The 18297-nt window shown below is 43.0% G+C and overlaps 1 protein-coding gene across 15 annotated transcripts in view; it reads left to right on the top strand.

Moving 5' to 3' along the window:
* Nucleotides 1-18297, top strand: part of LOC128888423 (disks large homolog 4) — a 283226-nt gene that overhangs the window by 197185 nt on the left and 67744 nt on the right. For 14 of the 15 annotated variants that reach the window (XM_054145266.1, XM_054145263.1, XM_054145265.1 and 11 more), the window contains 3 exons: nucleotides 2136-2348; nucleotides 4733-4895; nucleotides 6255-6390. In XM_054145266.1, coding sequence (XP_054001241.1) covers nucleotides 2136-2348; nucleotides 4733-4895; nucleotides 6255-6390 — 512 coding nt within the window. The remainder of the gene's footprint in view (nucleotides 1-2135; nucleotides 2349-4732; nucleotides 4896-6254; nucleotides 6391-18297) is intronic. The other variant, XM_054145260.1, reaches the window with a different exon arrangement.

Raw genomic sequence — 18297 nt, 5'->3', positions numbered from 1 at the left:
TATAATCGCTCCGGAAAAAAGAAAACAAATAAACGGCGGAGGATTTAAAACGTATTTTCGAACGGCGAGACTGACTCAGCTGGTTGAGATTCCATTTCAGACGGTCCAATTATTATCTGCTGGCCCGACACGAGATAATCGCGAGCGACGACAATGCTCTGGCTGTATATCTTGCGGAAAACTGAGATTTTAGCTCTTCTCTACGAAATAATACCCGCTCGTTCGCGATTCTTTAGCTCCGGTGATATCTCATCGCCCAAACTTGAATGCTCGAAATTAAAAAGCTATTTCACGAGTCCGGCAATAATAAAGTCATCGGGCAGAAGGAAGATACTTTTTTATATTCCAGTCTCCTGACTTAGAAGTTGGAAAAAAGACTATTAAAATGAGAAAAATTGAATATAATCTTGAAATGCAGTTTTTTTTAGAATTTCAGAATGTGGTTCACACATTTCCTTCCAAAAATTCTTTCCTAAGTGTAATATTTATAAATTATTCAATATTTCAACCCTGCTTCAGGTGTTAATCTCCAAGATCCAAACCAAAATTTTTTACCCAATCCATAATAAGAAAAATCAGAGGTGTTATCTACAACGGCCGAGGAAAAAATTAATTAAAAGTAGTAAACGCTTTCTTTTAAAGTTCTAAACCGTAAGACTCTCTCATAAAGCCTTGCCAGGGGATCGTTTAGCATTTGAATAGACCAGTTCAGTTGGCGACCGCTCGGGGGAATCTGCGGGAAATGCGGCCCGAATAAATTTTCGAGTGTGCTTGGTGGCTCCGTGTTTAACGTGGTTGCCTCAAACTGAAAATATTGTGCTCCGAAGGTCGAGAGATTTTTTGATATACTCGGACGTGCTCGCGTCAGCCTTCGCCCGCGTTATTAACCTTTTTCGAGGGTCTAGAAAACATGTACCAAGCGAGCGTAAAACCTTTTACGGGACCTGGATATTATTATTTAGACGTGAAGCGAGGCTCGTTGCAATATCTTCAAAGCGTTGACGTTCGGGGACTCGTTACCTCAAACTTTCGCAGGGTTTAGCTGGTCCCACCGGGTCAATTTAATTAAATGTATTTATCTTCTTAAAATGCATGTGCAAACCTAGTTCGATGTTTAAATTTTCTTATTTTCCGAATTTTATATGGGGTGTAAACTCCGATTAACACACCAGTATTGTCATAATTCTGTAATATTTCAAATCTTTTTCCAATCACAATCTTTTACTTCAAAAGAAGGCAGTACATGTTGATAGTAGTGCTGATGCTTTGGGTACATAAATCTGTTCGTTAAGTGCCAACAATTTACGAAGCTGTTAAGATAGATTATTAAAGAAGACAATCCATCAATTACTCCCCCCAAAAAGGAGTCACCGAGGAAAGCTATGATCTCGAAGATGAATCCTGTGTATAAATCACTCGAGTAAACGAGAGGAAATACCCTAGGAGGGAAGCGGGTATCTTGTCGGTTAGCCTTTGGACGGGCATTTAATTACGTGGGATTCATTGTTGCGCCACGCGAGCACGAGAGAGACTCACGACCTCGACCATGAGAGAGGGTGCGATTTATTTCGGAATACTAAACTACCCCCATGAAAACGTAAATTCCGTCCACTTAAATTCGACTCGCTTGTGCTTGGTCGAGTGGAGATACCGCCATTTTCTATTCAATTTCGCCAAGTGATCGACTTCATTGACTGTCTAATTATAAATTGATCGATTCCCGATTCCGATTAATTTACGCGAGTGGAGGCTATTTCGTTTGGCAATTTATGAAACGAACCAGACCGTAGACAAAGGACACACAGTTTAGTTATTTATTAGACGGATCATCTATTATTAAGCATACAGTCCGTAGAATTTATTTAAATATGCAATGGGACACGTCGACGTATCAATGGATTGATATAAATTAACGAATCGAGATAAAAAGGAAAGAAAATACAAAGTTCTTTATACTTCGACGAAACGCCAAACTTTATTTGGTGTGATAAGTATGTTATAAGTTTAATCAATCCTCTTCTAAATACCCCTATCCTCCAGAGTAAAAATATTCGTGTTGCATTTGCGGAACACACAATTTGATGTTTTTCGATTGGTACTTGTACGTCTAAGAATGTTTCTTAATTAATTTTCAGTACGTCCGGCGGAGGAGATACGCACAGCTGATCGAAATCGAGTTAATTAAGGGTAACAAGGGCCTCGGTTTCAGTATCGCCGGTGGTATTGGCAATCAGCATATACCCGGTGACAATGGAATCTACGTGACGAAAATTATGGAGGGCGGTGCCGCGCAAGTGGACGGCCGTCTTGTAGTCGGAGACAAATTGGTCGCCGTCAGAAACGCTCTGGTGAGTTGAAGCAAAATTATATTCTATCCTGATTTGATCCCGTGTGACACTTCCATCGTCGCCTATACAATTAACGTCAAACCGTAATCTCATTGTTTAAAATATCGTCACGATAAGCTGCTTCTTCTTGAGTAACACAATTCTTGGTTCAAGTGTTCCCTGACCTTTTATATTTAACTTCTTTAAATACTTTTCACGAGAAGATCTTTTCGAGTGATTGATGACACCCGACTATTTTTCATCGAGCGACTACATCGAAAAAGGTGTGTGCTCTTGATTAGACGATTTCTCATGCAGAGCAGGGACTGGCTCCACATAAGGAACAGATTCATTTTTCATTCAGGGGAAAAAGCGTCGGCACATGTGTGGTCACAATTAGGGTTCGAACCATTTGGTTCTGGCACTCTTGGTTTCCACAAATAGAGGACTAGGGTGGTTGGATAAAATTGATGGGCGTCTGATGGATCTTTTTCGACCGCGTTTAAAAATGGAATTCAAAAATTCGTTCATCTTTCTACCCCCTGGAACAATAATTCAGAAAATTCTACAGTAAAGTAATCATTCAAAGACATTCACCCCCAAAAAAAGAAAATATTTTCACTATCTTCCTCAAAAAATTGCTCTCGAATGCTACGTTTTGAGTTTTCCACCTAGTTCCAAAGCACCCTGTTCGTAGCGTACTATTATAACGCTTCACCGCCGCGAGGAACAGCGATAACTCAGCTCGCCTCGGTGTGTTTATTAAAAAAAATTGACAAAACTTGTAATAAATTGCCCAGGCTCCCGGATGTTGCGATCGATGGCGGTTCTTTCGACGTTTTCGGGTGAACGATTTATTTAAAAGTTTTCGCGACGGTAGATCGCAAGTCGATTTAACTTTCCGCCCGATTACGTGTCAGGCATACACTTGAGAACAACGAACGCAGCGGGAAGTTCGTCAGTTGTTTATGACGCCACCTCGAAAACTTCAACGATGTCGAGCTTTTTTCTACGCCCGCCGAACACCGTCGGATAATTACCATACACGCGACACGGTGTTTGCACCCCCGCTGTTTCGGCTGCGTTTCGTTTTTTCACGCGCCCCAACTCGCGAATGACTGACGCAAAAAAAGAGAGATAAAAAAAAAGAACGAACGAAAAACTGAAATACAGCTAGCCGGAAGATTTATTCCCGTTGTTTGCGCAGCTGCGCGAATATTTATCCCGTTGTTTATCGCGACCCAAAAACCTACTGTCAATTAAAATTTTATTCCCCTCGACGATCCGTCTTCATTGTGCTGTGAAAGTGAAATATCTCATTCAACGGCGGAACAATGGTTTCATTTTATGGTAAATGTATTTTTGTGTTTTTTTTTTGTAATAAAATTACTGCGTTATGAGGTTCTTTTTCACGTTTGAGTACGGATTTATTATTATTTGCCACGTTCTCGCTAAAGCATGAATATTATATGTATTATTAAATTTTAACAGGATATGTTTGAACACAGTAATAAGCATGACAGGGATGATGTCTCGCAGTATTTGTACTGTAATCCTTCTCGAAGTGTTCCATGAGAAGTAAAGGATGGATGATTGATAGAGGAAATTGAACGGAAGAAATCAATTACCGAGCCTCGCTAAATCTTGATCGATACTCATGGCCAGGGTTCACATTTTCCTAGCGAACTTTTCACCGCCCGCGCCTTTCCTCGGCGAGAAATAAAATACAGAGACGCGGACACGGTGAAAGGGAATAGGTTAGGAAATTAAGATGAATGAACGACGATAATGAATGGAGAGAGATATTTCACGTGACGAAAGAACGATGATAGGGTGTATCTTCCATATTCATCCAGGCGTGTCTGAAATCCTCGATGTTGTTAACCGTGTTTCGTTATCCGTGGTTCAATTTTTACAGCCGAAACCACCCTCCAGAGTTTCACTCCTGTCATGCTATCAGAGCTCCAGATTCTGCAATTTATTAGAGCTCCAGAAATATGTTATTTGTAATGCTAATGGGCGTACACCAGCGGACATTTATCAACTTTGTTTGTGATATTATTGAAATATGGGTGAAAGATATGTTTGGTTAATTCTGGATCCTTGAAACTTTATAAAAAGAGAAGTAGAAGGATTCTTGAATCATTTAATTGTGTAATTATTAACTGTGTAGGCACTGACGATGGAAGCTTAATTATCAAGCAAATGACTATTTTAAACTATTAGTAATTATTTTAAATATTATTTAGTATTGTCATGATATCAGAAGCCAACAAATGGGACCTGCTGTTACAATTTTCGTATCCATAGGGGTGACTGAAAGTGCCTCATAAATTTCCACCCCTATTGTGTAACCCATGTCTCGTTTAAATCAAAGATAAAAAAGAGGATCCCTTTAATTCCAGCAGGGCGACAAAAACCTCGAAAACGTAACGCACGAGGAAGCAGTGGCGACTCTGAAGGCGACCCAAGACCGCGTGGTTCTTCTGGTGGCGAAACCGGAAACCGGAATCGTGCCTCCGCCACCACCCCCGATGGCCTCGGACAATTCACTCTCGCCGCAACCACGTAAGCCGACTACCCTATTCTATTCGGATATATTATTCGCGTCCAGCGGGGTCGCGCCCCGCTAACTTTTCCTACTCGTCGTTTCGGGACGTTTTCACGATCTTTTCTTCTCGAATTTTCATGACGCCGTCTTCCACGACCGTAAATATTTCACACGCCGCGGCGGGAAAAATGTCGGACGTTACTTTTGTTCGTGCCGCGGCGGAAACTCTTTCAACGCCGTTTTGGTTTGGAATTTACACTGTTTCGTCGTTAAACTCTTAGAATCGCACGATTTTAAAGAAAAATGAAGCACGAGTTGCACAGACTTGCAGTTTCATTCCTTAGTAAAATGTCCTTTTATTATAATACGGTTTACTCTTTAAATATTCAAAGTTAAGAACCGTCTCTAAAATAAATAATCACTTAAATTCAATAATAAATATCTTCAAATCTTCACACATAAAAAATTTCAAATATCATTTCACGGATCAGCAATTAACAACCAATACTCGTCACTGAAAAATCGATCGATAGGTCGTCCGGCATCATTTCCTCTTAAATGTAACAGTCCCGTAATTCTTTTAGCTCCTGGATCTCCCACGGTGGTCATAAACAGCGTACCCTAGCGGAAAATGAATTTTTGATCCTTTCGCCGACTTCTCCGCGATTCTCCGTTTTCCTGTTCGTTCCAACGATCGGGTGTAACTTATTCATCGCGCTCATAAAGTCGTGCTCGTAAACTACCCCTAAGTTCTCTCGCGACGACCGGACTGCTACCCATTTCACGACTGTCGGGAGGCGGTCGCCGTGAAAATGCTCAAAAACCGAGAAAACCAGCCGGTTTTATCATCCGCCATTCAAATTACGTTTTAAACAGGAAACGTAATTGCAGCCGGATATCTCCGCCTTTGAAATGTTTGCTACAATTTTCTTGAATAAATAAAAGCACTCCGCTGACTGTCCTTTCTACTTGAGACGATCGCGTTTTCGGACGATTCAGGAGCATTTTCATATTTATTTTTTACGTACAGTCATAAATATTCGTAGCACCTATGTCTGAAAAAATTTGACTAAATTAAATAATAGTTTTGATGTTACAAAATGAATTTTTCATTATAAATATGTATATGAATAAGCTTATACGTGAATTTTTATTATTTCAACCAAAGGAGAACATATTTTAAATGTTATAAGATAATGTAAAGATTATATCTTCTTACATGTAGTATTTTGAACGCAGTACAACTTCACGTAACGCGTCCCTTCGAGGGCATCAATTGCTCCGAGGGTTGCCGCGAGTTCGGAAGCCATCTAATGTCTCTTCACCGCGGGAAAGGAAAGTTCTAAATTGCCTGTTTTCTTTCCGTTTGTTCCCAGGAAAACAAAATGGCTCTGTGTCAGCGCTGGAGAACAACTCGACCCTGCCGTACTCGCAAGAATCACGTCACGCGTCTTCACTCGCGCTTCATGGAGCGACCACGCCACGAGCTGTTTCTCAAGAGGACGTATCACGGTGAGTTCTTTCGAAGTATGCTTTTCCCCTCTTTACGACAAAAATACCGAGTAGCTGTTCCCTCTTGTGCTCTTTTGAAGTCTCTTTCTCCCTTTTCTTTTATTTTCCGAGCGCAAACCGCTCCCTCGTTCCCTCTTCGGGATCCTTTCCCCCCACGTGGTAAACTCGTTCGCGCCGAACGCCTGAAAAATAAAGATCCGGAGTGTCGCGTACACTTCTTCTCGAACGAATCATCCGAATATCGCGTGACTTCGCCCCCTCCCTTCCATTCGAGTTACTTATTTTTTACTCCCATTTCGCTCGCGCGAAGACTGGAATACTGAACTTTTCGAGGAGGGGTAGGGATCTCTTAAAATCCAAAGCAGAGCACCTCGTATATCCATGAAAAAGAAAGTTCCCAGGCCGAGTCTAGATGTCTTTATCGTCCCAATCAGTGATCCATGAATGCAACCGGACGAGTTGCGACCGCATTCCGTGCATAAACACACATCCGCGCAGCTGGTGGTTAATTATACAGTCGCAGAGACTGCTGAATTAGCTGGACGAGGGAGAGGAGGGACAACAGAGTCCACCACTCGAAGAGACAGACAAAGACAGCGTTTAGGGGCGGGCCGCAGGTTTAGGTAGTCGAGCAAGGGAAGGGGTTGCGGTCGGCTACTGTGCGGACTAATTGCCGATGGATTAAGAGCTTATCGAATCGGTCCGCCTGCCAGGAACAGGATTGGTTTGGGAGCATTATGTACCCCTCCGCGAGCCTCCGCTGTCCGCTAGACCAGTTCCACCCTCGATGTCCAGCTCACTATCTCGCATGCAACAACGACGCGACCGTCGGTACGCTTGGGTTAAGGTCAGCTGAGCATCGCGTGAGTTTCAGGATTCGTTGGCATTCGCAGTTCGACTATTGGTTGTCGAAACACTCGAGACTTCGAGTCGAGACGGTCGGTATTGTTTTAACGCCTCGTAGGACCTGTAATTCGAGCGCTTAATTAGTACCTGGGGGCACCCGAGCTCGATATCACCAGAGGTTGCGAGCCCGAACAGAGACGGAGATTAGTGCAGCGGACGTCGGCTCGTTCCATCGCGTAATAGACGTCTATATCTCGTACACTTCATACCGTTGGAGGATTCTCTCGATTATGGTCGCGGGTTATTCCTGAAATCTGTTGCCTGTTATTCTAGAAATCACTCAGAGCTATCAACTGTTTCTTTTTTTTTAAATTACTTACTAACGTCTCATCCCATTTATATATGATCCGTATTTTTAAGAACTATTTTCATGTCCCCTGTACTGAATTTAATATCCAAAAGTCATTATACTTCTCAATATCAATTTTCAAATTTGGTACGTATCCGTAAATCCCCAGGATTGCCTAGACAAGTCGTGCGGGGGTAAGACAGAAAACCGAAGTTCATCCTGAAATTGTTCGCCAACCGACGGATAATTGAGGAAGATGGAACGAATATCGAGGGCATCTTCGAGACCCCGTAGATTGAAGCTCACCTTGCCCCCAGGTGCGCGGAAAGTTTCGCGTAGCCGCACTTAATGAAATATTCCATTCATGGCAATATTTAACGGTGGGTTCTCGGCGCAGTTTCCCGAGTAGTCAAAACTGCAATTAGTTCAGCTTTCCTTTCACTCTTTCTCCGACCAGGGCGTACTCCATCCGCTTCCAACACCACACTTCCTTCCTAGGTTAAAGTTTCGAGGCTTCCATCCCCCAACCCACCCCTGTGTGGTCGAAGAATCGGATTTCGCCCACGGGGATTTCGCGTGTCTCGACTCGAACAGCCGGAAAAGTGGAGCCAGGAAGATAGACTCTCGCGTGGGAAAAGAGGATGCAACGCAGTGGAAAGAATGGCCATGGAGAGGGAATATGGAAGACGAGTTATTACGGTACTCCAGCCATCGGCGTGGTACGCGAGAAACTTTAATTTCTGGCCCCCGTAAATTAGCTGGAACCATTATGCTGCGACGGTAATTTATCCTCTGTAGGTTGCGAAACCACCCTCGTGTTTGGCCAAACCTGTGGGCTTGAGTTTTCCGGAGGAATTAGGATAATTATTTGGTAGTGCTATTCCGCTTGAGGGTTCCAGATGGCTAGGACAAGCTATCTGTAACGATGATAAACCGAATCTGAAATACCTCGTGAGGGCGAATCGTAACAACGTGGTGGTATAGGACTGGCCTAAATATTTGGAAGATTGAATAGGTTAAACCGGAAAGAAATGAGTCGTTTGTGAGTTGCTAGTGTAAAGTGCTTCTTATTTACTGGGTTGTCCAGATAGTTCGCGTCAATTTTTAAGATGTATACATGTTCTTTGTTTTCAACCATTCCGATATACAGTAAGTCTCGTAAATATTCGTACCCTCTACGTCTATTAAAGAAGTTTGTCTAAATTAAATAATAGCAATTTAAATAAATATCAAAAGCGACTGACTGTATTTAGACCTGTACCACCTACCAGAAATCGACATGGCCTTTCCAGACAGCCTAATATGTTTAGTTGCACAAGTAACTCTCCACGTGGAAGTATGCATGAAAAACTGCAACGAAGTTACAGAAAGGATTGCGTGTTGACATAGTTCTCCTCATCAGTGGGTCAAGTTGTAACAATAGTCGCAATTACCCAATAGCAGTGAACAATGCAGAAACTGCAACGTCTTCTTTTAAAAGAATCGTCGTCTCGAAGTCGAGTAAATATCAATCTCGTGGCCTGATTCCTCTCTTTTCTTCCAGCAAATTGATTCTCCCGTGTTTTTCTCTCGGGGGCGTCTTGTGTTCGCCTTACCTCGAATTACCGAAAAACAATCGAGAACGTCGATAGGCGAGAGTGAAATACCGGCCTGGGAATTGGAACAAACCACCCTTTCCAGCGTGTCAAAAATCCAACGAAATTTTCGTCTGTGGGGGATAGTTTTAAGCAATTTATACACCGATGGTCTTGAACCAAAACTAAATTGTTTTAATAACATCTTTATTTAAATAAAATTAATAGGAGTATACGGACAAGTATCGGTCACCCATTCATTTTCTTGAACATAAATTTTGATGTAGAATTATGCAACATACATCAACATAAAAAAAAAACACATTTATTACATATTATCACATGATAATTAACTCCGTGTATAGTTGGAGCATAATAATTTCCTAAATACGAGGAAAAACAGTGTGCTCGATACCAACTTGTTGAACTTCCATTCACTGCTTAATATTTGGCCAGTTTCCTCGACTTTCATTATCCGTGCACGCGCGAGATTTATTCTAACATTTCGGGCTAACTGTTGAGCAAATGTTTTTCTTGCCGTTGCGGCGGCTTAATTTCACTCGGACGAAGTCAATTACGCTTGGCAGTCAGAATGGGCGCCAAAAGTCCGTTATTAAGCTAATGCACGATTCCCCGGTAAATCCCTCCGGTAAATAACTCGCGTTTAATCACCGAGAATTATGGTTTTCTAATCCTTTGTAATATCCGTGAAGGGCTTGACGCAGTCTCGCTCGTTAAACGCGTTCATAAATCCTGGATGCACCTGAGCTACGAACGCGAGTGTGACCATAACACCAACGCGTGGCTTCTTTATTAGGTCTTTCTTACTTTGATACTGTATTCACGTTGCACGAGTTAATATATCTCCTACAGCTCTATTCATGTTTTTGATTAGATGCTGCTCTGATGGAGTACCAAATACTATTCATATACGCTTTTATTTTAAAATTAGCATATCAATTATGAAAGTTGTTCGAGGTTATTTTGATACAGTTACAGAAATTCCAGGCGTGGTTTAATTTATAATATTTGTTTTCAATAGCTTCAACCCTTTATTGGAATCCACTTCAGTAGTAAATAATCACAAATATTCACTGAATCCTAAACTCACGTGCTTCAGAATATCCTCATAAACTCGTGACGTCACTTCTACGACCTTGAACGATCTTGAATGTCCTTGCACAACCTTGCATGCCTTGGATAATAATAAACATCATTGCTTCCCAACCCCCGATCTTCCGCGACTCCGATCTGTGACGTCTTCCTCGAAACCGGAAACTGTAAAGTTCCTGGCGGGTGTCGGTGGTTACAACGTGTCCACAGATTCGCGTGGTAGTTGAGGAAGCACCGACGCTCAACTCTGAGGTCAGATTCACCCCGTCCGAAAGGGTAGAGGGTGAGGCAGAGGCGAATTCTTGGCACGGGCTGCAGTGGCTCGGTCACCAAGCGATCCATACACGCGTGCGCTTACAAACACACACATACGCGTGCGTAAACTCGGAAAACCTCGAACGTATTTGCGTTTCGACGTGTACAGGCAGGCTTCAAAAGTGACTCGCCGCAAATTTGTGCAAATAATTCGCGGCTAAGTCCTACCGAAAAATTCAAAGCGAACTCTGGTCAACATTTACTCCACGTAATTCGATTACCAGAATTAGGACGCGCCAGGAATCGCTGTTTCGCGGGGAGATTGTTATTACAGGATCAACACTTGGGTTTCATGACGTGTCTGTAGTTGAAATTAAATACATTGGTAATGTAAACAAGGAATTGTAGTTATGCTCGGTGAGAGGTGATGAAATTTACATTTCCATACCTGGTAAGACCCAATATTAATCAACTTTTGTTAAAAATATATGTAAACTAAATTCACCACTGATTTTATTCCATGGAGAAATTAAGATTGACTTATTTGAGAGATCTCGAATTTCGGAGCACACGGTAGTCCTCCTTTTTTGGCAAACAGCGCGCAGGTATACATGCATCTGTGGCTGTGTGGGACAGTCCACGCGCAGCTGATGCACTCGTGTGGGTGCATCTATAGCTGCAGTCTTGAATGCAGGCCAAGGTCAAAGCTGGCCCGGGTCACGAGCTTGCTCGCTGGCTTTCGACAGTTTCGCTTACGTAATACGCGGTATCGCTCGTATCGATCTGTTACACCTAAAGATGTGTCCGAACGCGGCTGGTTGCATCTTCGAAGAAGATGTTACCAAATATGGACGAATTTCGTCTTCCTCGTTGGAAATAATTAAAATTCATGTATAGGCTTATTCATGTCCATATTTACAATTAATAATTCATTTTTTAATATCAAAACTATTGTTTAATTTAATCTAACTTCTTCAATAGTAATAGAGGGTACGAATTTTATGGGATTGACTCTAAATTTGTCTAGCTATAGTTGCACAACAATAATCATAGTCCACCAAGGAAGATCTGAGATCAGAGGAGCGTATAGTCGTCTCTTATTTTATAAAAATGATTCGACCAGCGATTAGCGATCCGCGAGAACGTCCCCAGACGCGAGACGATTGTCCGCGGACAAAGGTGTCCCCGGAGAGATCAGAAAATGAAACATTCTTCCTGTTGCCCATGCCACGGTGGCTTGTCCCCGGCAACCGTGGCCAAAGAGAAATGGCGAATGAAACCTCACAGGAACTAGAGAGCCACGGGAACAATGGGCCGATCCGGGTGTCGCGTTTAGAAAGAAGAGAACACGCGGTCGCGGGGGAGGGGACGCGGCGGATAAAAATTCGCGAAGCTTTTCTCTGGGAGAAGCCTGCGGAAAATCCTGGCCCGTTCAACCCGTCCGGATAATGGAGGATCATCTCGTGCCGGGAAATCCATTATTCTTCGATGCAAAGTGCCCCCTTGCACCGTGGAAATTGTTCGATGTGAAACCGCCCCTTAGTTCTACTACACATGCTCCTCTCGTCTAGCTATTATTTCTGGCGACTTTAATGGAAAAATGCTTGTCTCCGAGACGGATGTCATTTTCGCGAATCCTCGCCCATCATCCTTTACCTTCCGTAGGGCCGTGGGTACGAGCCAATGGGTTTCCAGCTGCGGGCGCTGTGGCTGACGCGCAACCCCTTGAATATTCACGAGGAAGCTTTGTTAAATATTTTCAGAAATCTTGCGGGAGCTTCGATCGAGACGAAGCTGGACTCTGGGGGCGATATTTTTCACGCCGAGACTGTATAATTAGGAAAATTACGACGCTGCTTCGAAAGTACTTTAATTATTTGTTGATTTTTAATTAGATGCATAGAAAGTAAATAATTCACTTCCGAGTTAAGGTAAATATAACGAAGCATTATTTTTAAATGCCATTTTAAGTGATGCGCACCAGCCAAAGCGGAACAAAGTGTTTATACTATTTTGCATTTGGCACAACATTTTCCCCAGCTCTGTCAGAGCACAGTTGGTTGATAAAATGGGGTACAGTGCTGATTCTGCACCCTCTCAACCGCGCTGACACAATCCCCACTCGAAATCTGTCGTTCGCAAAGCGGCTGTAAGCAATGCTCGACAATCACGATTGCTGCTCGCCGCACGGGGATTTCCTTTCAACGAGACAACGTCGGCTTCGCGACGACTTAGACGACGGAATAGCTGAGCCAGTGATTCTTTCTCAGACAACGTTCTGTCCTAATGAACGATTTATTGATCGAGACGCGATCCATGGGAACCCGAGCACCGTTTATCGCGATTCAATCGAACTGAGAACAATTTCTGACGAATGTAAACATCAAGTTCGAAAGCACAATTAAACCCAGAATATTCTTGAAACATGTAGTTTCTTAGCAATATTACTAACTTCTAAAAATTTCTGTTCTCTTCTTATTCACTCTCGTACAAATAAAAGAATTAGTAATTAAAAGAAATATATTCTATGTTTCGTATTAATTTTGAAGCTGAACAATGGTTCGCCTTAGAAGATAGAACCAACGATCTATTTCAGAATTTCTTAAATATTCAAGATACAGAAAGCAATTCATACCGCCCTCGAATTCTAGTGGTCGAAGTCATCCATCGATCTCAGACACCCCTAAACGCCGACAAAGCATTTGCTTGTGTCGCGTGGCATATCAATGCCTGGGGGAGTCAAGATTTATCGTCCACCGCGAAGGCGTGACGAGTTTTCCAACACGTTTCGTCGGTTGACCCGTGTCACGCCGCGGAACATATTGATCGGGAGGGGGTCGAGGGGGAAGGGTGCAGGGAAAGTCGTCGAGCGACATGTATCGGCCATTCGGTGCTGAAACCGCTCGTAAACAAGTTTGTTGTATCCAACGGAGGATTTTCACGGTTCGTGCCCGCGTCGTATAAATAATCCCCAGCCCGCACAGAACGCATGTAAGATGGCCTCCGAGGGGTAAGATTGAAATTGGTCCGAAGCCGAGCGTCGCGGTGCCGGCCTTTCTTTTTCTGTGTTACGACCTCCTGGGATTATTAGAAAATTGTTACGGTACCCCTGGACCGGAGAGTATTTTTTTTTTTTATATTTTTCTTGAGGGTGGAAGGTTCTCGAAAACAGGGTTTCATCTCGATTCAAGGATTTGCTTGAGACTCCAATCGCAAATAGAAAATAATTCTGTAATTTATCATCCTCGTCTCGTTGATATTAATTTGCTCGACTACTTTATTAATACCCCAGTTCCTTTCTAAATATAATATGGTCTTATAAATAACATTTTACATGTCTGACGATGACCTGGTTAAAACGGAGAAGAATAAATGCTTGAATAAATGAATAAACGCTGGGATTACCATGAAAAAACCCTTATTTTAATTTCTCCCCCAAGCAATTGAATACTATTAACATATAAATGACTTTATTCCGTGAGGAACATTAAATTGAGAGATATTCCCACTCGAAGACTTTGTCAGAAGCTTATTATTCGAGACACTGGCGACCCTTCGAGTTCATTTGTCCCATCGATCGCTGAAATCAATTTCTGAAAGGAACTATAACTCGTGTGGCTCGTCTACTCGCGTCTTGTGGTAAGAGTAAAGCGAACGGATAGTAAAATTCATTGGAAATTTAAGGTGATCTCTTTCATGGCGCATATTTGCATGCAAGATTTCGCGATATACGGTTGGCAAGGCATTGCCCAGCGACAGGGTCAAAGTTCGCGGTTATCGCTGCGGCAAGTGCTGGAGAAGGGAGTACTTCATTAACTAGCTGAAAGTTATGCCAAGAACGTGACACAAAGGCCAACGACGGGGAGGGGGTGAAAGGTTCCTGTCAGGCTGCGGCTGTTTGCAAAGCTTGCGGCCAATGTCAGAAAATAGGCTGCGGTCGTATTCCTAATTATGTGCTTCGGGGAAGCGGAAGGTTTGGTAATAATCGTGTTCTTAATTTTAATAAAGACCAATCTGCAATCTCACTAATTTATTTATTGGAGCATTAGAGCATTATTTATTCAATCCTTAGAGCACTATGGAATTTACGATCTCTACCACTTTAAGCTGATGCTGCTTACGGACTAAATTTCTTCCTTCAATTATTCAAAATTAACCAGTCGGCTGTGATTGACGAGTACACTCGTCATGGTGAAAAGGCAGTATTTAATTTGAGTAGCAGAAGTATAAGTGGCATCAAGTTTTGAGACGACCTAATATATAGCTGTCTTTGCGATCCAATATTTCAACTGCGTCACTTACTCTGTGTTTGACGACTATTCCTGTCGTAGCTTGATTCCCACGACACACATAGCGCACTGAAAAGAGTACGCCACAGCCGACTGGTTAAAAACAAAGCTCGAAACTTAAAACCTGCGTGAACGTTACAAAAGAATTGTTCAAATGGAGACAGCATAATCCAATCAGTAAACAATCCTGACGCGGAGGAAAATGTCCCCTGCTAATTTTTCAGAGTTTCGTTCGCGGCCTGGTAAATTTGCGCGGAGTTAATTGGTTTCGCGACGGGGATGGAAAAGGGTTTACAATAACCCCGGCGTGTTTTTCGCGTTCGAGGATGGGGCAGCTGGTAATTTCTCGTTGTGTTTCCGTCAGACGTTCGTTTTACGAAAAGATCAACGTTCTCGTTTTAATCCACGTCACCGTGGCGCGCGCTGCGACAGCAGCAATCTGCAGATATTGATTTATAACGAGAAACAAAAGGATCCAGGCTGTCAATGGCGTAGAAGGCGAGCGCAGACACCACCTGCGGCCCTTTTGATACCCGCGAAATGAGAACTTTGCCACGGACAGGTCTCTTTCTCCGTTCCGCCATCCCCTTACTCGCAGAGGTGAAGGTATGGCTCGTGGTGGCCAACCCCGTTTCTCGACACCCCCGCATTTCGCGCCATCCACCATTTCCCTCCATAGACACGCCTGCTAAGCGTTATTCTGGAATTGTCACGTGAAAGGATCCGGTTTCGTCCTCCGCAGCGTTTCCTCCCTGCGGTTTAATTTGAAAAGCGGTCGGGAGTCGTCCCACGCGACTTCAAAGGATGGCCATTTTTTTTCTTTTCATCCCAACCTTTGTTTATGCGCGTGTCGACACGCGTAATAAACTATGAAAGTTTTTCCTACCGACGTTTCTCCTGCTCCCACTTGCTCTTCTCATTCGCCCGTTTAAATAGGTTTTGCGCGATGAATTTTCATTCGAGCTTTGCTTGATTCTCGTGGATTCTTCTGAAATTTCATCGCCCTCGGTTGCAGCCCTTGTCGAAGAACTATTCCGAGGTTGGATCAAATTCTTCGGGGATGGAAGGATTGGGGTCATGGAAATTGGGGATTCGGTAGCAATTTTGTCGCGTTCTATCGACTATTAGTATGTAAACACTGTAGTAGGTGTTAGAATAAGTGCTAAAGGGGAATATTTCTGAATATAATTTACTGGGGATAATTTGAGCCATTCATTGCACAAATCGATTAACTCTACCAGTCACATAAAAATTGTAACATTACTGTTACTTGAAAGCTACATCTGTATTTATGCATTCTATAATATTTATTTGAATTTATATTATAAAGGGAATTTTAAAAAACAATGTACAATGATTTGTGCAATGAACGGCTCATTTGTACGAATGACTCAGAAACACCCTTTACTTCGAAAACAAACAACTCTACTTAAATATACCACAGCAGAAGTCAAACGCGCCAGGTCCTCGTCTCGGAGCTTCCAATCACATTAACTCGAAGTGGATTCGTGTTGCGCGCATCGAGTGGTTTCGTTGGCGTCGGTTTTAATGCGACGTTTACGCTCTCTTGAACGACAAGAAGAAAATGCACGACAATGACGACAGCTCTCAGTAGCCACTGGGGAATGGGATCGTCAGCAGTAAAAGGATACCCACGCGCCCTTTATTTCAGTCCGAGTAACTTTACGGGTTCACGGTTACGTGCGAAACGTACGAAACACTCCAGCCACCTTAATAAACATGTAATCCAGAGCAATTTCAATTTTTACAGCGTGTGTCGGTTTAGAACGTGCACGGGCGAGCGTCTGAATTATTCCCATTATTCTCGCAGCCAGGGTGGAATGTTTAAATCGTACTCTCGTTACGCGACACCCCTATCTCGATCAGGTCCGTTTCATGGACTTTGAGTTACGTGTGGGAGGTACGAAAACCGTTACGTTCCTCTATCGACGAGCGGCGAATGCTGTTTTATGGATTTTACGATCAGTTCCATACTTTATTTCTTAACGCGGAAAACTTCTTTATCCACGATGCACTGAAAATACAAAGCGGTTATTAAATCGGCGCGTGCTATTGCGAGGGAGAGAGAGGACGAAGATTCAGCCAATCTTTTAGCAATTCAGATATTCAGGTCGTTGGAATTCACTGTCGTCGACTCGAGTAATTTAGAAGAATGTTGCACGAATGTGGTTTATATTTAAATAAAAACAATAACGATTATGGCAAAAATAGTTCCAGTTGGTTAGTATGAATATCATTACACGGTTAATTTAATTTTTTTTTATGCACAGTCGGCAAAGGAACATAGGAAAATCTCCAAAAGTAAACAGGAGGATATACTCTCTATCAAGACATGAATTTTCTAGGATAGAATGCTCAACGCCAGTAGTATACGCGTGTAGCAACCCGAAAACGACGAGATAACCGTTTCACCCTTCGTCTCGACCTCTTGGTCCGCCCGATATCGCGAGCCTGAAATCACATTAGATAAGTTTGCCGCAGTTGCGAGGGACACGCGGCGAAACATCGCGCGCCACCGCAAGGTTGTGACACCGGGTGAAAAGATCCATTCGGCGACTATGATTCGCGAAGTTAGCGAAATCTCGTTGCCAGACAATTCTGCTTGAATGCCGGCGACATGCTGGGGTGGTCGACGATTTGCCAGGCCGTGGACAGGCACTCCTTGTTCGTTCATTAAACAAGTTTACCCGCGGTAAAGTTCATCTGTTCCTCCCAAGCGCAGCTCAGCTCAGCTCTTGGAACACGTTGTGGACAATGCGGTATACAACCAGCGAACTTGTCTGTCTATTAAAGTTTGTCAGCGGAAAGACGTCGTAGATTATAAAATATGTACAATGGGCTTCCGATTCTGAGAGGCAATTGAGTTAAAACACTTTAACAATTGGCTTTCGATGAAATATTTCTCGAGAATTTGCAAAGAAACTATTGAGTACTGGGTGTACTGAGTGAAATTAGTAGTATAGAGATTCTAGGGTGTTTTACGCTAGCATATTCAGAAGACATGAGATTCAAAGTCCTTGAAAACTCATCTTGTAATGCAGTCGCTCGGTTCAAGTTCATCTTAAGTTAAACGTTTTATTTGTCTAAATGCATCAAAATTGCTGAATTCCCTTCTCCTCCTGAATCGTTATCGTTTCACAGCCGATTTAAAAATGGTCGTTCGCTGTAATTCACACGTTGCGAGGGATCCCTTTGACACGCTCGTTCATTTGCGTTCACCTGGAACAATTGATTGCTACTGCGCGCTCACCGCGAAACTCCCCGTTTTTGCGACTGGAAACGAATGGAAGAGTCTCGCGGAATAAAATTGTCCCCAGGGTATCGCGAAGCGAGTCGTTCCATTCGTGCCGCGATCCCTGGTCTGTTAGCATGCTGCAATTATCTCGGCTTGGTCAGGTGGACGTTAAAATTTTGTTGATCGTCGTCGTCGCGTTGCCTGATCGCGCCTTGGCGGTCGTTC

Source organism: Hylaeus anthracinus, unplaced genomic scaffold (genome assembly GCF_026225885.1).
Source record: "Hylaeus anthracinus isolate JK02 unplaced genomic scaffold, UHH_iyHylAnth1.0_haploid 11994, whole genome shotgun sequence".
Taxonomy (NCBI): Eukaryota; Metazoa; Arthropoda; class Insecta; order Hymenoptera; family Colletidae; genus Hylaeus; species Hylaeus anthracinus.
The sequence above is the reverse complement of the archived record's forward strand: the minus strand, read 5'-3'. Positions and strand labels throughout refer to the sequence as shown.